General features: G+C 44.3%; 1 protein-coding gene across 4 annotated transcripts in view; it reads right to left on the reverse strand.

Moving 5' to 3' along the window:
• Positions 1-2,508: 2,508 nt before the first annotated feature.
• The window catches only part of MYLK3 (myosin light chain kinase 3), a 63,657-nt gene continuing 43,839 nt past the window's right edge, over positions 2,509-22,326 (reverse strand). For all 4 annotated transcript variants that reach the window (XM_045533344.1, XM_045533343.1, XM_045533342.1 and 1 more), the window contains 5 exons: positions 14,632-14,702; positions 7,589-7,717; positions 5,781-5,933; positions 4,740-4,872; positions 2,509-3,580 (listed from right to left, as the gene is read on the reverse strand). In XM_045533344.1, the coding sequence (XP_045389300.1) occupies positions 3,521-3,580; positions 4,740-4,872; positions 5,781-5,933; positions 7,589-7,717; positions 14,632-14,702 (546 nt within the window). In that variant the 3' untranslated portion in view covers positions 2,509-3,520. The remainder of the gene's footprint in view (positions 3,581-4,739; positions 4,873-5,780; positions 5,934-7,588; positions 7,718-14,631; positions 14,703-22,326) is intronic.

The raw sequence follows: 22,326 nt of genomic DNA on the forward strand, positions 1-22,326 counted from the left end.
GTACACTTGTTCAAGTACTGAGGGATAAATTTCTAGAAATGGAATTGCTTGATGAAAGACTTTTATTTGGATACATATCCATCAAGAGCGGGAGAGTGCCATTTCCCTACACGCTCACCAACTCTTCGCCGATCTCACAGGTGAAAAAAGCAGCAGGCAGATACCTTTCCAAGTTTCTCAGCCCAGCAGTTTCCAGTGGCTGTTTGTTTACTCAAATGGAAAAGTGATACCAATACAGTTGCCATCTAAAAATTTTTGAGGCTGGGCGCAGTGGCTCACGCCTGTAATCCTAGCACTCTGGGAAGCCGAGGTGGGAGGATCACTCAAGGTCAGGAGTTCGAGACCAGCCTGAGCAAGAGCGAGACCTCATCTCTACTAAAAATAGAAAGAAATTAGCTGGACAATGAAAAATATATAGAAAAAAATTAGCTGGGCATGGTGGCACATGCCTGTAGTCCCAGCTACTCAGGAGGCTGAGGCAGGAGGATCGCTTGAGCCCAGGAGTTTGAGGTTGCTGTGAGCTAGGCTGACGCTACGGCACTCTAGCCTGGGGAACAGAGTGAGAGTCTGTCTCAAAAAAAATAAAATAAAAATAAAATTTTTTGAGCTAAGTACCGACCAACAAAGTAAAGTACTAAAAATATCCAGAAAATTCAAACTTCATAAAAGCTCTCTCGCATTTAGGTTCAGGGAGGCTGAAATCCACGTTCCCTCTCACTTGTGTGGGCTCGGCCTTCATATAGCTTTCAAAGGGAACTTTGGAGAGAAATTATTTCTCTATGTAAAGAATAATAGCATAAAGGGAAAATTAATTAAAATTTGATACATACAGGATTCTCTCTAGATCTGTCCTGTCAAAGATAGATGAACTAACCACAACACTTAAAATATGGCTAATGCAACTGCAGGATTGAATTTCTAATTTTATTTAATTTTAATCAATATAACAGTGGATACTCCATTCAATTACTGGAAAATTTTTAAGTATGTTTCAAACAATTTGAGTATGTAAGTATATTTTTCAGCAGTAAATTTTATAAAATATAAATACAGATTAAGTAGTACGGTCAATGAAAACCTAGCATCTGAATTGTTTTTTGTTTTGTTTTGTTTTGTTTTAGAAGCAGGTTTCACTCCTGTGCAGGCTGGAATGCAGTGGCACGATCATAGCTCACTGTATCCCCAAACACTTGGGCTCCAGTGATCCTCCCACTTCAGCCTCCTGTGTGGCTAAGACTACAAGCATGTGCCTCCACACCCAGCTAATTCTTTCTTTTTAGAAGTGGGGTCTCGCTACATTGCCCAGGCTGGTCTCAAACTCCTGGCCTCAAGTGATCCTCCTACCTCAGCCTCCCAAAGTACTGGAATTACAGGCATGAGCCACCATGCCCAGTCTCAACATGTATTTTAAGTATAAAATACATGTCAGATTTTGGAGACTTAGTATGAAAAAGGAATATAAAATATCTCTATAATTTCATATTAATTACATATTGAAATAATTTTACATTGAATTGAATAAATTATTAAAATTAATTTCAATGGGTTTTTTTTTAGAGGAGCTACTAGAAATTTTTAAATTATGTATATGGCTCTCATTATATTTCTGTCGGGCCGTGCTGCTCTAGATCAGGGTAATTAACTACCTTTTTCTGGGGAGAAGATTCATAGCATTCCCCAAAGAATCTTAAGCCCCAAAGAGGGTAAGAGCTGTCATACCAGACAGAACTGCAAAATGTCCTCTCCAGCTCCTTCCGGAGGATGCCTCAAAAAAAAACCTTTTTCAGAAAGATAACCGACATTTAAAAAATAAAACATTTTACCAAATCACTGCTACTGTCTCATCAAAGGGCAGTTTCCAGCAGCCATCTCTTCTGATGCTCATTCATTAACTGGCCAACTTGGAGTCGACCTAAATGTGCTGGTGTTGAAAATCTTAGCTTCCTGACAAGGGTTAGCACTCCAGAGGCCAATTATAACTCGAGAACTGCAGAACCAAGATAACCTCTCCACCTTCTGCCTCCCTCTCCATACCCATGTCCTGTGTAATTCTTAGTAATAAAGTACCCCTTTTAATCATTTTATAAATTGGTAAAGTGTTTAGGTATCCACATACAGACGTTTGTAAATGTGTTGCTCACCATGCTGAGAACAGCGTCATTTCAGTGAATGGATGTTGTGGCTAGTCTGTAATGCGTGTAGTAAAGCATTTAAATTTACAGCGGACCCTTGAACAACGTGGGGGTTAGTGGTGCCGACCCTTTGTGCAGTTGAAACTCCAATGATGACTTTTGACTCCTCCGAAATTTAACTACTAATAGCCTACTGTTGACCAGAAGGCTTACCAAAACATAGTCAATGAACACATATTTTGCATGTTATATGCATTATATTCTGTATTCTTACAATAAAGTAAGCTAGAGAAAAGAAAATGTTATTAAGGAAATCATAAGGAAGAGAAAATATATTTATTATTCATTAAGTGGCAATGGATCATCATAAAGGTTTTCATTCTCATCATCTTCGTGTTGAGTAGGCTGAGGAGGAAGAGGAAGAGGAGAGGTTGGGCTTGCTGTCTCAGGGATGACAGAGGTGGAAGAAACTCTGTGCAGTTGAACCCGTGTTGTTCAAGAGTCAGGTTTACATGTATATAAGAAGTGTACATTTAAAGAATGACAATATTAAAAGTGGTATATCTAAAGTAGCAGGGGAACAGTTTTCCTTTATTGTCTCATGAGGTATCACTGAGGTGTCTCTCTCAGAAAGCTGAACACCCTTATATTCTTCTCTCTTTCATACATTGCATATTGCTTTCCAAATTATAAGACCAGAAACAGAAATTCATAACCAAGAAAGAGGGCTCAGGACAGGGCAGAATTAGGAGAGAGGATGGAGGTGTGTATAGATTTAACAAGCACATTCAAAATGCTCATTGCTCTGATTTGACATGACAGTTGATCTATTTTGAAATTTCAAACAATGATGTTGATTCTCAAAGGGGAGCATACGTTAAAACAAGTTGGAGGATCACTGTCTTCGATCCACGTTGCTTGACACTAGAGTAGGGTAGTAAAATGTCAGCTCACACCCGAGCAAATCAAAATTCTAGGAATTCCTTGTACTGGAGGAGATAGTACTGAGTAACATGCCTCTGCAAAATAGTCTACTGAGTTCTTTAATCAGAGTAAGTTTAGAATATAAATTTGACATATGCAAAGTAGGAGCTTTCCCACCTACCCAAAGCATGCCTACACTTACCACCAAAAGTAGGTTACTTGAAAAGAAAGGAAACACAGCATTTCAAACTCAGTGATCTTACAAGGCAGAAAAAAGTTCTTAGGATGCTTTCTTTAGAGCCACTTTTCATCCACAAGAAAGGCAGCAGCCGTAACCTTTTTTTTACAAAATAAGTGGAATCAATAAAAGTAAAAGGCCAGATTATTTAAAATCTTGAGTCATCTCTTCACTTCACCATTGGCTTCAATAATTTATGGGCCCATCGGAACAGCAGAGTTGAAGATTAGGGACAAGTTGGAAATTTCCTTAACCTGTTGGCAGCAGTCACTACGTAGAAATGTTTCTTGAGGCAAGGAGAGAATAAAAGAAAAGAAAAGGCATATTTTTAGACCAATGTCTTTAAGAAGAAACAACAAAAGGACTTAAGTGAGTCTAGCCACTTGGGTTTGTTTAAAATGGATAACCTAAAGGGAAATAATTTTAGTGGAACAGTCACATGACTCTCAGAGGCATGTTTGGAGTAAGTATCAAATGACAAGACAGGTCACCCTGCCCTTTTCACATAAGCGATGGGAGCACCCTAGAACAGTTCTCAAACTACGATTCACAACATACCAGGGGGTCACAAAGTCAAATTGGTGGGTTGTGATCAGCACTTTTTAAAAACGAAACCAAATGACATAGAATAGAAACTGAGTGCATCACATGCAGAGTAAATGTCACGAGATTTCTGTACTGTGTATGCGTACACGTGTGCATATGTGCACCTGTGTACTGGCTCCCTAGGTAAAGTGTTTCCTTTTTGGTTTTTGATCCTCAGTGAGGATCTAAGACAATAGCAAAATGTTGGAAAGCCACTTTCCTGGATCACAATTGCTTTGAAGATAGGTTTTATATCCACAGTACCAAAGAGTTTTGTTGTAAACAAAATTATAAAGTTTTGAAAGTTTAATAGGGCTTTCCCATCCCTCACTTCTTTTTTATTTTCTCTTGTTCTTTTTTTTTTTTTTTTTTTTTTTGAGACAGAGTCTTGCTCTGTTGCCCAGGCTAGAGTGCCGTGGCGTCAGCCTAACTCACAGCAACCTCCAACTCCTGGGCTCAAGCGATCCTCCCACCTCGGCCTCCCGAGTAGCTGGGATTACAGGCATGACCACCACGCCCAGCCCCATCCCTCATTTCTGAAATGTGGAGGAATCTGGCCTCATGCTATAAGCAGTTGGTTTAGGAGTTTCACCACGATTGCTATTGAAAGCATATGCATAAACTGCATTTTGTCACTTCAAGTGTCCATATTAAGTACAAACCAAATGTAACTTTATGTCAGTTATTTTTGGTCTGTGGTATTTCTAAATCCAGTTAACAGCTTTTGACATGAGAGAGACTTTTCCTCTAAATAGTCTTTCTGTTTAGGATCAAAATGTAGGTAAAAATTTAGCTACAATTCTTTCAAAGAACAGATCAAGAAGATAAATGCTGCCTTTACTAAAAGAAAAACAAAATACCTTCCATTTTCTCTGAGCCATGTATTTCTGCAGCAATAGCTGGGATTTGAGACCAACTTTGGATCTTGAAGCTTTGGCAGGCAAATTATTCAGCCACTCATGTTTCAGGCACTGCGTGGCACTCATTCTGCAGCTGTGAAATCAAACAGCAGTCAAGACTTTTAGTCGGGGTTGCCTTTTCTAGTCCAAAAATCTGTTAGATCGTGCAGGAAGCCTGAGTCAGTGGAACGGATTAATCATTTGGGCAGATTTGGGCCATGTACCAAAAAGGGAACTCCTCATGCCTAAAACTGCCCTCCTTGGCAATGCCAGAAGGTCGTCAGCGTTGCTTGAGGCCTGTGTCCCGGTGGCTGATCGCCCTTCCGAGGGCTGGATCGGGGCGGCAGCAGGAAGGGGCTGTGCCTGGAATTGCTCATAAGAAGCAAAAGAACAGGAGGCTTGAAAGAAGCTCCTTTCTCCTTCCAGAGTGTAAAGTCAACTTGCTCATTTGAATTAGACATTTTTTTTCTTCTCACATAACTTTTCAGTCAGAAAGAAACAAAACTGGGAAGGTGAGGGCAATATGAGCTCAGAGCTCAGACTCTCAGGCCTTCCCTCTGGGCTATTCATACAACACCTTTGGTTATTTTCAGTTATTACTGTATGTCTGAGTATCAGAAAAACTCAGTGGCTCAACCCATGACTTCCATACAGCTGCCGGAGCCTAGCGACCTTCGCCACTAAGAAATGAGGTATTCGGGTCTTTTATTCTTGGGAATAACATCTGCATATCTCAACTGTTGGTCAACCGTATCCTGTTACAAGTGATAATAACTTGGAGATAGGACCAATTTGCAAATATGCCCCTTTCTAAAACTCTGTATTTCATGGTCCTAGTTGTTTGCTTTTACATTGATTTCCTTTGTCCCTTTCTCTGCTCCCTTTATTGTTCCAAAGCAGCAGCAGATGAAGAAATCCTGAATGTGGCTGCCGCGGTCCTGCCCAGCACCCAGACCCGGCCGCCCCTGGAACGGTCCCTGAGTGAGCAGCAGCGAAAGGTACCTCTTCTCTTTGATCAGCAACCTGGAAACAAAGTCCTTGGCCTCCTCCGACAGCCCTTCAAAGGTGTCAGCGTCGAAATCCCAGCTGCAGTTCACAATGAAATTCATGGTCTCTGCATCTGTTTCCCCTAGAAATGGGGACAAGCCACTGAGTCTGCAGAGGAGAGAACGGACCATCAGTGTGTCCACGTGCCAACACACGGACAGGACTCAGAAGAACTTACAAAGTCCAAGTGGCCCTAACCAGAACCGAGAGGGTTCAAAAGGAGAGTACCCACTACCTCTCCACAGGGCACAGTTCAGCGTGCTCAGGAAGGGGAGGAAGCAGAAGGATTAAAAATGTGGAGGCTCGAAGAGCATTTGGAATAAATCCCCCGTTGTGCTCACCTCTTTTCCCCTCATCCACTGGGGCCCAAGTCAACAAGCCGTTACCAAGTACAAATACATTTAATTAAAAATAGTAACAGCTTTCCAGGCTGGGCATTGTGGCTCATGCCTATAATCCCAGCACTGTGGGAGGCCAAAGTGGGAGGATTGCTTGAGGCCAGGAGTTTGAGACCAGCCTGGGCAATACAGTGAGACCCTGTCTCTATAGAAAATTTTTAAAAATTAGCCAGGTGTGGTGGCACATGCCTATAGTCCCTGGGGAAGCTGAGGCAGGAGGATCACTTGCACCCAGGAGTTCAAGGCTACAGTGAGCTGTGATAGCACCACTGCACTCCAGCCTGGGCAGCAGAGCAAGACCCTGTCTCAAAAAAAGAAAAAAAATAGCTTTCCATGTCTACGAAACCACCAGGCTCATTTAAAAATCTATCTGGGCTTTGGGCCAAAGGAAAACTAGCTTGATTAGGCTCCTGCTAGAGTGAAGCAGCGAGGCAGGACAACCTAAGGTCTGGCCTTGGGGCTCCCAACACCCCGGCCCGGTGCAGACACACACAGTCAGTGCAGGGACACCGGGCAGCAGTGGCACGATGAGGAGAAGAAAACATGACTTTGTGGCCTCTAAGGAAGTAGCCAGGGAAGTCCCCAGTTGGAGGGAAGAAAGCAGGGAGCACGGGGTCAGAAGTGACGAGGCTGGAGGGGGCAGCGGGGTCCCTAGCTGCCCGTCGCTCTCACCCCTCTGGTGCACCCCAGCCCTGCTGGCACCCACGCGCTCGCGCGTCTTTGCTGGAGGTTCCCTCCCGTGGAAGCTGGTGTACCCACCCAGAAGTACCAGGAAATTAATTCTACCCCGACCCCAGCCAGGACCAGCCCTCCGGCGATAACTAATAAGAGTTGATATAGAAGTACCCCGGCCCCACCCCTCAGGCGGGGGTGTTCCACAGTGGGCTCCAGAGTTCCCCAGCAGAATGAAACCCCAGGTGCCCACAGCTGGGCCTTCCTCCAGGGTCATTATTACTTCTGATTATTTTCAGTTATTCTTTTATGTCCGAGTACCGAAAAGACTCGATTGCTCAACTCAAGACTTTGATACAGCTGCTGAAACCTAAGTGGGCCTTTATAACCAAGAAATAAGATATTCAGACCTTTATTCTGGGGAATAACACGGGCATATCTCAACTTCTTTTCAACATTAGCCTGTTACAGTGATAACTTGGAAAGAGGAACAATTTGCAAATATAGTAACTGACACACTCTTACTGGCTGGCCACCTCTCCCCGTCGCACTACCCCACCCCTCTGTTGGGGGTTCCTGGAGACACCTCCCAAATAAACTACTTGCACTTAAATTTTTGCTGCTCCTAAGGGTACCCAGAGTAAGACAGATGGCCCCCATGCCCACTCTGGAGCCAGGCTCCTAAGCACTCACAGCATGTAGGTGATGACTCCCACACTCCACATGTCCGTGGGGAACGAGACAAACTCATAGTTGACGACTTCTGGAGCCAGGAACTCAGGAGTGCCGAAGTTTACCTTCAGCTTTTCCCGAGGCTTGTACCTGGGGAGGAGGGTGCAGAGAACCATGGGAGTGAGGCCTGGGAGAAGATGTGGGTGCTGGGGCTAATTCCCAGTCGGAGGCAGACAGCCCCACTCTTCCTGCAAGCCGTGCTGCCCCCACCTCACACCCACGCCACACAGGTGGTTTACTGGGGAATAATCATGCCCCAAGGCCCCACACGTCAAGCTTTTCTAAGTCAGTGGCAGAATCGGAGGCCGCAGTCCTCTACGTATTTACAGTCTGAAAAGGCGAGAAGATCAGTGTGTCTCCCTCAACGTGCAGCAACATGAACAAGAACAAATAAACAGGGTAGAAGCCATCCTGGCGGATGGCTCTGTGGGTGTGCATTGTGTGCTTGGAGGGTGACTGTAAAAATTAGGAAAGGATGTTCATCATCACTAATCATTAGGAAAATGCACATCAGCACCACAGTGTGATAGATAGCACTTCACACCCATCACGATGGCTACCAGATAAAAAAGAAATGGAAACTAGCAAGGGTTGGCAAAGACGTAGAGAAATTGGAAACCTTGTGCACTGTTGGGGGGAATGCAAAATGGTGCAGCCACTATGGAAATCTGTGGAGGTTCTCCAGAAATGAAATGTAGAATTACCATACGTTCCAGCAATTCCTCTTCTGGGTATAGAGCCAAAAGAATTGAAAGCAGGGTCTCCAAAAGATATTTGTACACTCATGTTTATAGCAGCATTATTCATAGTAGCCAAAAGGGGAAAGCTACCCAAGTGTCCATTAACAGATGAATGGATAAACAAACCGATATGAACACACAATGGCGTATTATTCAGCCTTAAAAAGGAAGGAAATTCTGACACGGACTACAACATGGATGAACCTTGGGGACATTATGCTGACTGATATAAGCCAGGCACAAAGGAATACAGTATAGTTCCACTGATAGGAGGTCCCTAGCGTAACCAAATTTACAGAAACAAAGTAGAAAGGTGGTTCCCAGGGGCTAGGGGCAGGGGGAAAGGTGGAGTTATATAATGGGTGTAGAGTGTCAGTTTTGCAAGATGAAAAAGTCCTGAAGATTGGGTGCACAACAGTGTGAAGATATTTAACACTACTGTGCAATTAAAAATTAAGATGGTAAATTTTTTTCTTTTTAAACTTATTCATATTTATTTATTCTAAATGACAAATGAAAACTGTATATACTTATAGTATACATGATGTTTTGATATGCATTGTGGAATGGCTAAATCAAGCTAATTAACAGGTGTATTACCTCACACACTTATTTTTTTGTGGTGAGAACACTTAAAATCTATTACCTTAGCAATTTTCAAGTATGTAATACATTGTTTTTAACTATAGTACAGTGCATCCCTTGAACTTAGTCCTTCTGTCTAACCGAAATTTTGTATGCTTTGGCCGACATCTCCCCACAGCCACGCATCTGCCCTTGGTACCCACCATCCAACTCTACCGCCATGGTTTGTCTTTTGGATTCCACGAATACATGAGATCATACGATATTTGTCTTTCTGTGCCTGACTTATCTTATTTAACATGACATCCTCCAGGTTCATCCATGTTGTTGCCAATGACAGGATTTCCTTCTTTTTTAAGGCTGAATAGTATTTGATGACATATTTATGCTACAGTTTCTTTACCCATTCATCCATTGCTGGACACTAGGTGGTAAATGCTATATGTATTTTTTACCACAATTCCAAAAAGAAAGAATTAGAAAAAGTTGTGGACATGAAGTTTAAGCCAGGCTAGCAGCTGATGGCTGAGTGGGAAAGGGGGTGGTAAACAGTGTTTTTTAGAGTCACTCTTGAAGCAGAAGAAAATCTCTAGCTAAAATGTAACAGGCACTTTCTATTAGGCAGGCACTATGCTAAAAGTTTTACATACATTATTATGTCTTTTCATCCTCACAATAGCCCCATGAAAGAGTAAGATTATTGTCCCCATCTTACAGATGAGGCAATTGAGAATAACAATACTAAAATAAATAAGATGAATGTTCTGCTAATACATCCTGTCTCCTTTAAGCCCAGTTTTCGAGCAGCAGTCTCCTCTCTCCCCAAGTTGCTGAAAGCCAGGCACAGACCCAGCGCCAACGCAGCCTACCTTCACCCCGGGAAGGAGCAGCAAGGTGGCTGGCGGGAAGCCAGGGAGCTGGGCGAGAGTGCAAGCTCTCCTCTGGCAGCCTGCCCCTCCGCTGCACCCACATCTGACCCAGGTGAGAGGAACAGCCTGCCCTTTCAGGAGAGAAGGCCCATTCCCTCAAGCCACTTTCCCAGCTGCATTATTGTTCCCAATGCCCCACTGTGCCCTGTATCTAAATCCTGTGTCATGCGAGTTTGTAGTTTCTTCCACTACCCATTGATGCTGGGCTTGGCTGTTCGAGTTCCTCCAGCCAAGGGAAGGCGGGTGGAAGTGACAGTTGGCCAATTCCAAGCTGGGCCATGAGAGCTCGCCCTCTTGCTCCTCTGCACCATGAAAAGAGTGAGAGGCACATGGCGCAGACCTGTCCCCACTGACCTGCGTCCTGGATCCAAGCCCAGCTGAGCTCAAGCTGCTTCAGTGACTCCCAACCAGGGGTGTGTGGGTGAATTAATCAGCTATCTGGATTTAAAAAAAAATCCCTGATTTGTAACATTTGCAATTTCTGTGGTATGGTGTAGCTACCAATTTTACCATGGCCAATTTCAAGGTACCATAATGATGTCACTGAATGAAGACTTGGGAAGAGTTGTACAGTAGCACGCGGTTCTAGAGTATTTCTACCATACAGACACAATAGGCACTACAACCTCTTGCGCATAGAACGGAGTAAAATAATTAGGAAGTCATGAGCTTTGAATATTTAGTATCTTTGGTTTTAATATAATTTCTTTAATGGTAAGTTTATATAATTTAATTTTTTAATAATGGCTCTGTTTAACAACTGAATCACAAAATTCCTTATCATGAGCTAATATAGTAAGTACTAGTTGAGTTGGGTCCAGCATATCACTACCCCAGTTGGCTCACAGATGTGTGGATGAGAATAAATTATTGCTGTTTTAAGCCTCTGGGTTTGGGGATGGTTTGCTATACAGCAGTATTATGGCAATAGCTAACTGATACATTCACCCCAAAGCTGTCAAAATATCATCAATACCCTCTTCTTCAGATTCCTAACACAAGTCCATCTGTGCCCATAGGGTGACATTGCAGGTCACAGCCTCACAGGGCTTGGGGTAGGCATCCCCTTGTCCTGCCAAAGGATCTGATGAAATGGGATCTTTTGTGCTCTAATTTCAATCTGAGCACTAGACTGGGAGTCAGGAGACTCCCAACATGCTGGATAGAGACTTAGCTTAAGCAAGATAATTTCCATTCTGTCCCCAGCCTTAACCCTTGACATGTTGACAGTTAGATCCAGGATGGCTCTCACTCCCCGCCTGGAATAACCCTGGTCTCTCTTGCTGGGTGTCATTGCCCCTGAAGGTTTGTATGTGCCACCCACCACCCCAGAGCCATGCCTCCACTGAAAATCTGAGCACCTCCCAGAATACAACCTTATTGTCTATAGTTTGTATTAGAGGGAATAATTGGCATTTCGTCCCTCTTTACAAATTTTGGCTATTCTGCAATACAGATATGCTTTCTCCACCTGCACATACTCCCACAGAGCCTTCCTCTGGGACAGGCACATTGCCCAGGAGGCAGGCCAGTTTGGGAAAAACCATTTTGGCAAAAGCCAATTTGCCTAACAATTGTTGGCTGAATGACCCATTTCCCAGATGACTGAGGAACCTGTGTCTCTGTCAGCCTAGCCCCAGTGAATGCAGTTTCCTGAGCTGTGTGTTTCAGGCACTTGCATGTCACCAATGCCCAGCAGTTTTATGTGAGTGGCCCTCTCTTTTTTTTTGTTTTTTTGAGACAAGGTCTCATTCTGTCACCCAGGCTGGAGTGCAGTGGCACCATCATAGCTCCCTGCAGCCTCGAACTGCTGGGCTCAAGGAATCCTCCCGCCTCAGCCTCCTGAGTAGCTGGGACTATAGGTGTTCACCACTACACCCAGCTAATTTAAAAAAATTTTTTTTTGTAGAGACAGGATCTCACTATGTTGCCCTGGCTGGTCTTAAACTGCTGGGTTCCAGCGATCCTCCCGCCTCGGCCTCCCAGAGTGCTGGGATTACAGGCGTGAGCCACCGTGCCCGGCCACGGCCTTCTCTTAAATACGGCTCCCTATGTTTGTTTTCTTGAACTTGCCGCCTGCCGCTGCTCCCACCAGAAAAATTGTCATGAATGCCTTTGACCAGGTAAAGGAATTTGTCTGACAGTTTGAGCTGGATTGGCCACTCAGCAGGAAGGTTTCTGAATAGCTAATTTTTAGAAAAGTGACCTACAGCACTTTTCACCTCCCCACTAGGTGGGACTCAGTGGCCTACAGGCTAGTGCTCAAACTCATCCAAGTGTGAGCCTAACACTCAGGACTCCCCATTAGTGCCCTCATCTTCCACCATGTCTGCCCCCAGACCGCCCTGTTCATGCACAGCGCAGGTCCTACTCTTGGCCCCGTAACTCACACTCCCTCCCCACCTCCCCTCTGGCAGCGCTGTGGGTGGGGGGGCGCGCTCACTGGTGCGCCGGGTCCACTGTGCACCTCTCCTCCCAGCTCAGTGTTCAGTGACAGCATCTTAGCATCTTGAAATTAGCAAAATTGGCAAATATTATAAACCAACCGCATCCTCTCTCACTCCCACCTGCCCCCAGCTGGCATCTGCCAGCAGATGCCAGGTCCTGTCCGTGCGTCCTCTGACTGCTCAGAGCAGGTTTCCCTGACTCCAGCAGCTTCTGGGGGTGGCTTCTTGCTTTGAGTTCATAGTGCTGTCACTGTACATGCTCCTGTGGCAAGGGGTCACCAGGCATCTGAGAGTGTGCCGGGCACACCGGTGTGCGTTCTCAGTGAAGACAATACTGCCCAGCAGGGGGCAAAAATTGGTTCTTGGGAGGCCAAAAAAATCTTAGTTGTCATAATGGGTTGTGGCTGCCCAAAGGCCCACAGTACACAGACAGGTACACAGTACATCTGTGGCATTAAATTTTATGGGTTGGGGGACCAGGCAGTAGGGAAAGAAAGTCTAGAAAGGCCCACTGGAGGGGCAGGCAGCAACAATACAAACAGGCTGAGAAACGCTGCTCTAGGGTGTGAGACATGCAAGTGTGCAGAACGCATTCCAATCTTATAAGACTTATTTGGGAAAATATTAAGCAATTTTTTTACACTATGGATTGAATGTGATTTTTCCATGTTTTGGTTGCAGGGATTTTATATTGTTCATGAAATAAATACCCTGAGTAATGGCGATCCCCAAGGTACAGTGGCATGACACGAACTTCCTCCTGCTATTATACTAACAGCATGCGGGGCCCTGAAAATGTATCTTCACCCTGCAGGTTTACCACTTTAACCCACGGAGGAGGGACCTGGGAGACCACCACTGCGGTTTGGATGCTCCCTGGGAGGCAGGTGCTGGAAACCAGGGCTGAGCTCGGGCGAGCAGCTCTGCCACCACGGGGCGAGGCTCTGCTTTCTGCCACTGGTGGATGAAGTGGAGGGCATCGTGTGGCTCATCAAGCAACAACACAACTTCTTGGTGGGAAACAGCCATCAAGAGAGAGAAAGAATTTCAGGAAGAGTTGAAAATTCTTGGTGTAAAGTCCTACCCAGAAATATATGATTTCCAGGGAAATGTCATTCTTGCAGGAAATGGAGTTCTGGAGGAAGGCTGGAGCCAGGCACACAGCTACTGCCAAACCTACGGACTCTGGGTGCTGGAAGGTTTGGGGGCAGCTTTCCCAAATGCCAAGCATCTGCTACTACCATTGCTAAGAGCCCACACCACCAGGTGTGCATGCCACGGGCAAGAGCCCTGCAGAGAGGCACAGTGCTCAACATATATGACTGCACAGGATTGTAGAGCAAAACTATCTATACTCCACTAGGCTTTTACCATTTTAGAGGACTTTAAGATATTTTCAAAATTATATACATGGTCAGGTGCGGTGGCTCACACCTGTAATCCTAGCACTTTGAGAGGCTGAGGCGGGAATCACTTGAGGCCGGGAGTTTGAGACCAGCCTAGGCAACACCGGGAAACCCTGTCTCTACAAAAAATTTAAAATTTAGCTGGACATGGTGGTGCATGCCTGTAGTCCCAGCTACTTGGGAGGCTGAAGCAGTAGGATTGATTGAGCCCAGGAGTTTGAGGTTGCTGTGAGCTAGGATGATGCCACGGCACTCTAGCCCAGACAACAGAGTGAGACTCTGTCTGAAAAAAAAAAAATACATTATATACAGTGTTTATCTATGCACTGAAACTTGAGAACGAACCACCCTGATAGGGTGGGCTCACGCTGTCCATGTATTGTCTCATGTAATCATCATACTGCCCCCATGTAGCAGGTAATATCATTATATCACCATTTCACCAAGGTCTAATCCAGTCCTGAGTGGCTCCAGAGCCACCCACCCACGGCACCACTGTCACATATGTGCCTTTGTATTTAGCCTGTCATTTCCTGGAGGCAGGGATGGAGACGGACGCAGCACACAACGCAGCACACGCTGGCACCAGGAGGCCTGGGGGGATCAACAGAACTGAGCACCCTAAGCATCACGCCCCTCTCTGCTCAGAGAGGTGGTCCGCGGTACAGTTATCCTACAGCACACTTTTAGGGAGAAGCAGAGCCCACAGCACAAAGCCACCCCTGCAGCAGTGACAAGGCCTATCTGCAAGTCGAAGGCCACCAGCCTCTGGGAGCAATGGTGTTCTTATGTCAGTCTCAGAACTCGAGAATTGGCTGGTCCGGGAGTAACTGTACCCAGGACAGCCACAGAGTCCCCAGAGAGTGTTGTCAAAGTATCTAAAACCAAACCCCTTACCTTCTGGCCAGCCCAAAGTCAATGATCTTAACGTGGTGTCCTGTCTGACTGACGCACAGTATGTTCTCCGGCTAAGAAAGGAAGAGAAGTCTGCTTAGCCCAGTTAGCAGCCAGGGAGGCCGGCCGCGCCCACACCGACTTGGCTGGAGGCCTCAGTTTCCCAGCCGCCAAAGGAAATGCGTGGCACGGGCAGCCCTACAGGGTGAGACACCCAGCGAGAATAATCGGAGCGGGCAGGTGAGACGGTAGGGACTGGTGTGGACTGTGGGGCACTGGCAGACGCCTGGCCTGGGCGAAAGGGCAGCACCGCTCCGCTCCAGCCACGGGTCACCGTGCGGGGGCACAGGCACAGCTGCCAGGGCTTCTCAGTCCTCAAGAGAAGCCAGAAATTCAGGTTTTTGTGTGAAAATTCCATGCTTCTAAATGTTGACAACTAAATCAAATTAAAACACACATTCCTGCAACAGAACCCCTCACGCCGCTTGTGTGAGACAGCTGGCCTGGGACGGTGGCCCCAGGGCCTGGCTGCACGTGGGAATCATCTGGGGAGCTTTCAAAAGCCCCAGTGCCCAGGCCCAACCCTGACCAATCACATCCGAATCTCAGGGCTGAGACCAAGGCACTGCCGGTCTGGCCAAGGAGAGTGGAGCTGCTAACGTCCACGTGCCACTTGGTGGTGACAGCTGTGACCCATGGAACGAGGTGGTGGCCTCAACACGCTTCCTGTCACATCATTCAGATCAGCTCTGAGGCCCTGCGGGAGCCTGGAAGGACGCCAGCTGCTTGAGGACCACACACTGGGCACGCGTGTGCAGGGAGAGGTACGTGAAGGTGCAGGGATTATGGTAAAAGGGTCTGGTGCCCGAGGCCCAGGGCTCCATTACCTGGTTCTGTAGCCCTAGGTGAGTCCCTTCCCATTCCTGAAACCCCAGTGTCTCCATCTGCAGAATGGGAATAATACACTCTTCCTGCCCGTTTCCCTGGGAGAGGGTGAGGTTCAAATGACCTAACAAGCATGAAGCCCTATACAGCTGCCAAGGCAAGCGTCGGGCACTGTTCTTCCCAAAGGAGGGTTTCGCTGCTGTTCCTGTGGCAGTGGGACGGTGCAGCCCCCAGACAGGTGCAGGGCAATGGTGCTTGGACCTCCCCGTGGTCTTGGTGGGGTCTAGAACAACACTGTCCAATAAAAATACTATGGGGCCGGGCGCAGTGGCTCACGCCTGTAATCCTAGCACTCTGGGAGGCCGAGGCGGGAGGATTGTTTGAGCTCAGGAGTTTGAGACCAGCCTGAGCAAGAGCGAGACCCCCGTCTCTACTAAAAATAGAAAGAAATTATATGGACAGCTAAGACTATATACAGAAAAAATTAGCCAGGCACGGTGGCTCATGCCTGTAGTCCCAGCTACTCGGGAGGCTGAGGCAGGAGGATTGCTTGACCCCAGGAGTGTGAGGTTGCTGTGAGCTAGGCTGATGCCACGGCACTCACTCTAGCCCGTGCAACAGAGTGAGACTCTGTCTCAAAAAAAAAAAAAAATACTATGGAAGCCACATAGATAGTAATTTAAAATTTTCTAGTAGCCACATTTTTAAAAGTAAAAAGATGCAGGTGAACTGAATTTTTATAACATAAATAATAATTATTATACCATAAAATTTGCCATTTTAACATGCACAATTCAGTGACTTTTAGATATTCACAGAGTCATGCAATGATCATCACGATCTAACTTTAGAACATTTTCATCACCTCAAAAAAAGAACCAACCAACCCCATACCCAACATCACTGACTCACTCCCCATCCCCGCAGTCACTAATGTATTCTCTTCTTCTGTGGATTTGTCTATTCTGGACATTTGGTGTAAATGGAATCATAAAACACATGGTGTTTCATGTCTGGCTTCTTTCACTTAGCATGTTTTCAGGGTTTATCCATGTTGTAGCATGTGTCAGGCAGGATGTCATTCCTTTTCATGGCTAAACATTATTCCATTGTATGGATATACCATGTTTGTTTATCCATTTTTAAGTTAATGAACATCTGGGCTGTTTCCACTTTTTGTCTATTATGAATAACGCTGCTAAGAACATTTGGGTACAAGTTTTTGTATGAATTTATGTTCCTTTTTTTCTTTTTTTAAAGTTATTTTTCCCTGCATCTCATTACATCAAGAAATTTATGTTTCACTTCTCTTAGGTATATACCTGGGAGTGAAATTGCTGGGTCATATGGTAATTCTAGATTTAGCATTTCTAGGAACTGCCAAACTTTTAAAAATTGAATGTACAATTTTACAACCCTACTGGCAATGTATGAGGGTTCCAATTTTTCCATATCCTAGCCAATATTTCTTTCTTTCTTTTTTTTTTTTTTTTGAGACAGAGTCTCACTCTGTTGTCTGGGCTAGAGTGCCGTGGCGTCAGCCTAGCTCAGAGCAACCTCAAACTCCTGGGCTCAAGCAATCCTCCTGCCTCAGCCTCCCAGGTAGCTGAGACTACAGGCATGAGCCACCATGCCCGGCTAATTTTTTCTATATATATTTTTAGCTGTCCATATAATTTCTTTCTATTTTTAGTAGAGACGGGGTCTCACTCTTGCTCAAGCGGGTCTCAAACTCCTGAGCTCAAACGATCCACCTGCCTCGGCCTCCCAGAGTGTTAGGATTACAGGTGTGAGCCACCACACTCAGCCTTGTCAGTATTTCTTGTCTGTCATTTTTATTTTTTATGTTAGTCAGTCTAGTGGGTATGAGATAGTACATCAATGTGATTTTGATTTACATTTCCAGAATGATTAGTGATGTTGAGAATCTCTTCATGTGCTTGTTGGCAGTTGTATATCTTCATTGGATAAAAGTCTATTCAAATCCTTTGACCATCTTTAAATCAGGTTATTTGTCTTTCTATTACTGAGTTGTAAGAGTTCTTTACATATTCTAGATATAAGTCCCTTATCAGACATATGATTTGGAAATATTTTCTCCCATTCTGTGAGCTGTTATTTCTTTCTTGATGGTATCCTTTGAAGCACAAAGGTTGTTCATTTTGATGAAGTCTAATTTATCTATTTTTTTTGAGGCAGGGTCTTGCTTGTTGTCCAGCCTAGAGTGCAATGGTGTCATCACAGCTCACTGCAACCTCAAACTCATAGCTCAGAGCAATCCTTCCTCAGCCCCTCAAGCAGCTGGGACTGTGGGTGTGCGCTACCACACCTAGCTATTATTTTTTAAATTTTTGTAGAGGTATGTTGCCCAGGCTGGTATCAAATTCATGGCCTCAAGTGATCCTCCTGCCTTGGCCTCCTAATGTGCTAGGATTACAGGCAAAAGCCACAATGCACAACCTATTTTTCATTTCTTGCTTATGCTTTTGGTGTCATATCTAAGAAATTATTGCTTAATCCAAGGTCACAAAGATTTATTCCATGTTTTCTTCTAACAATTTTACACTTTTAGCTCTCACATTTAAGTCTATGATCCATTTTTAGTTAATTTTGGTATGTAGTATCCAACGTGATTCTTTTACATGTGGGTATTTAGCATGATGTCCCAGCACCATTTGTTGAAAAGACTATTATTTTCACATTGATTTGTCATGGCAATACTGTAAAAAATCAATTGACCATAAATGTAAGGGTTTATTTCTGGACTCTCAATTGTATTCCATTGATCTATATGTCTATCCTTATGCCAGTAATACACTGTTTTAATTTCTGTAGCTTTGCAGAAAGTTTTGAAATCAGGAGATGTAAGTCCTCCAAATTTGTTCTTTTTCAAAATTGCTTTTGCTATTCTGGGTCCCTTGAATTCCCATTTGAACTTTAGGATCAGGCTATTAATATCTCAAAAGAAGTCAACTTCTTATAATTTTGACAAGGATTATGCTGAATATTGAGATCAACTTGGGGAGTGATTGTTCACCTACACAATATTAAATCTTCCAGTCCATGACCATGGGATATCTTTCCATTTATTTAGGTCTTCTTTAAATTCTTTCAACGTAGTTTTATAGTTTTCAGAGTATACGCCTTGTACTTATTACATTACTTTTTTTTTGTCTTTTATTTTTTTTTATACTATCACAAATGGAATTGTTTTCTTACCTTTTTTTTTTTTTTGAGACAGAGTCTCGCTGTGTTACCCGGGCTAGAGTGAGTGCCGTGGCGTCAGCCTAGCTCACAGCAACCTCAAACTCCTGGGCTTAGGCGATCCTCCTGCCTCAGCCTCCCGAGTAGCTGGGACTACAGGCATGCGTCACCATGCCCAGCTAATTTTTTTCTATATATATATTTTTAGTTGGCCAGATAATTTCTTTCTATTTTTTTTTTTAGTAGAGACAGGGTCTCGCTCTTGTTGAGGCTGGTCTCGAACTCCTGACCTCGAGCAATCCATCCGCCTCGGCCTCCCAGAGTGCTAGGATTACAGGCGTGAGCCACTGCGCCTGGCCTGTTTTCTTACTTTTATTTACAGATTGTTCAGTGCAAGTACATAGAAATACAATCGGTTGTTGTATATTTGTCTTATATCCTGCAACCTTGCTGAATTTGTTGATTAATTCTAGTAGTTTCTCCTCCTTAGGATTTCTTTTACAAGATCATGTCATCTGCAAAAAGATAGTTTCACTTCTTCCTTTCCAGTCTGTATACCTTTTATTTCTTGTCTTGCCTAATTGCCCTGGTTAGAACTTCCAGTAAAATGTTTAACAGAAGTAGTAAAAACAGACACCCCTGTCTTGTCCCTGATCTTAATGCTTTCTTAAGCAGAAAGCATTCAGTCTTTTACTGTTAAGTATAAAGTTAGCTGTGGGTTTTTCATATATGACCTTTATAAGGTTGAGTAAGGATTCTTCTATTCTTAGTTTGTTTCTTGTTTTCATCATGAAAAATGGTTGGATTTTGTCAAGTGTTTCTTGTGTATCTATTGAAATGATCATAGGATTTCATCCTTTATTCTACTAATATGGCATATTACATTGATTTTTCATATGATTTTCATATGTTAAACCAACCTTGCATTCTTGGGATAAATCCCACTTTGTCATGTGTCCTTTTTATATGATTTATTCAGTTTAATAATATTTTAATAAGAATTTTTGCATCTATATTTATAAAGGATATTGGTCTGTAGCTTTCTTTTCTTGTGATGTCTTTGTCTGGTTTTCATATCAGGATAAGAATGACCTCATAAAATGAGTAAGGAAATTCTCCCTCATCTTCTACTTTTTAAAAGTTTGTGAAGGACTGGTGTTAATCTTCTTTAAAAATTTGGTAGAATTCATCAGTAAAGCCATATGACCTGGGCTTTTCTTTGTGGGTAGTTTCGATTACTATTTCAATCTCTTAAATTGTTATAGGTCTCTTCAAATTTTCTGTTTCTTCTTGAGTCAGTTTTAGTAGTTTGTGTCTTCCTAGGAATTTGTCCAGTTCATCTAGGTTATCTAACTTTCTGGCATACGATTTTTTATAGCATTTCTTTATAATATTTTTTTATTTCTGTAGGGCTCTAGTGATGTCTCATCTTTTACCCCTGACTTTAGTCACTTGAGTCTTTTCTCTTTTTGTCTTGGTCAGTATAGCTAAAGATTTGCCAACTTATTGATCTTTTAAAGAACCCACTTTTGGTTTAATTGATTTTTCTCTATTCTTTTTCTACTTTATTTATTTATGCTCTAATTTTTATTTTCCCTTATTCTGCTTGCTTTGAGTTTAACTTGCTCTTCTTTTTCTAGTTTCTTAAGGTAGAAGTTTTCATTATTGATTTGAGATCTTTCTTCTTTTGAATATAGATATTTACAGCCAGAAATTTCCTTCCTAGTTTAGATGCATACCATAATTTTTGATATTCAGTGTTTTCATTTACATTTATCTCAAAATGTTTTCTAAAACTTGATTTCTTTAATTTTTAAAAGTTTTTATTTTTAGACACAGATCTTGTTCTGTCACCCAGGATGAAATGCATTGGCACAATCATAGCTCACTGCAGCGTCAAATTCCTAGGCTCGAGTGATCCTCCCACCTCCGCCTCCTGAGTAGCTGGGATTACAGGCATGCACTACCATACCCAGCGAATTAAAAAAAATTTTTTTTGTAGGGATGGGGTCTCACTACGTTGCCAAAGCTGGTCTCAAACTCCTGGCCTCAAGTCACTCCACCTCACCCTCCCAAAGCACTAGGATTACGGGCATGAGTCACTACACCTGGCCTAAAAGTTAATTTTAATAATATATTTTATTGAACCCAATATATCCAAAATATTATCATTTCAATATAAAAATATTAATGAGATATTTTCCATTTTTTCCCTATTAAGTCTTTGAAATCCAGTGTGCATTTTACATTTATAGAGTATCTCAATTCAGACCCTAAGTTAATCAGAAAACTATTTAGACTTCATGAAATTTAGAGTTGAAAAGTAAATTCACATATCCAGGTTATTCCAAATATAGTAAAAGTTTTCTAATAACTGAATCAAGTGTCAGTTTTAAATTTTAAATTAATTTAAATTAATAAAATTAAAAATTCAGGCCCAGGCACTACGCCTGTAATCCTAACACTCTGGGAGGCTGAGGCCGGAGGATCATTTGAGGTCAGGAGTTTGACACTAGCCTGAGCAAGAGCGAGACCCCCGTCTCTACAGAAAAATAGAAGAATTAAAGGGGTGTGGTGGCACCTGTCATCCCAGCTACTTGGGAAGCTGCAGCAGGAGCATTGCTTGAGCCCAGGAGTTTGAGGTTACAGTGAACTTTGATGATGCCACTGCACTCTACCCGGGGTGACAGAGTGAGACTCTGTCCCCCCTGCCCTCCAAAAATTAAAAAATTCAGCTTCTCAGTTGTAAGGCTGGTGGCAGGTACCCCTCCCTTCCCTAATGAAAAAAGAAGAAGTCCCTCCTATCCCTCAATACCCGCCCCAAAGCTGAAACAAAGAAATTCCTCACTCCTCGCACCGACATCTCCTGGCGAAGAAACTCCCATCCCCCAGTCCTAAGAACCTATAGAAACCCACTCAGACTGCTGGGCGGTGCGGCCTCTCTGGTACCACTCTGTGGGTCCCCTGAGGCTCGCCCGGGTCCCTCTCTTGGGACTCGTTACCCCCACCCGGGAGCGCCCCAATAAAGCCTCTTTACTTATCCCTTTCAACTCTGCTGGCCTTTCCTTCTCTGGCGCCGCCTACTTCAAAGAAACCTTACATTTGGTGCCGAAACCCGGGAGGGGCGTTTGGCTGCGCCGGCCGCTCTGGGGCCCTGGCTGCGCCACCCCCTTCCGAGAACTCTCACTTTCCGGACCGGGACCTCCGCTGACTGCCTTCGAGTCCCTGATTGACGACCTTGGCCTGGGTGAGTCACCCCGTGTTCTCCCAACCCGGATCCCCCAGGAGCCGTGGGCCCACGTCGGAGGCTGCCCCGTTCCACGGGCTGAGGCTATTCGGGGACGCCTGAATTCCCGTCACCCCTTTCCGTGCTGGCACTCTAGTCTCGGGCGGAGACGTCCCCCCAGACTTTTGCTGCCTCCAGGAAACTATTCCTGGCTGTTTCCCCATCCCAGTTGAGGTGACATGGGTGACCAAAATTCCCCGCGAGACACCCCTGGGGTGTCTGCTGGCCAATCTGAAGGCCCTGGATTTAGGCTTCCGGCCCAAGCGCCTCACTCTTTACTGCAACTCTGCCTGGCCAAGGTATAAATTGGACAATGGCTCCCA

The sequence above is a fragment of the Lemur catta genome, chromosome 20 (assembly GCF_020740605.2).
Source record: "Lemur catta isolate mLemCat1 chromosome 20, mLemCat1.pri, whole genome shotgun sequence".
Taxonomy (NCBI): domain Eukaryota; kingdom Metazoa; phylum Chordata; class Mammalia; order Primates; family Lemuridae; genus Lemur; species Lemur catta.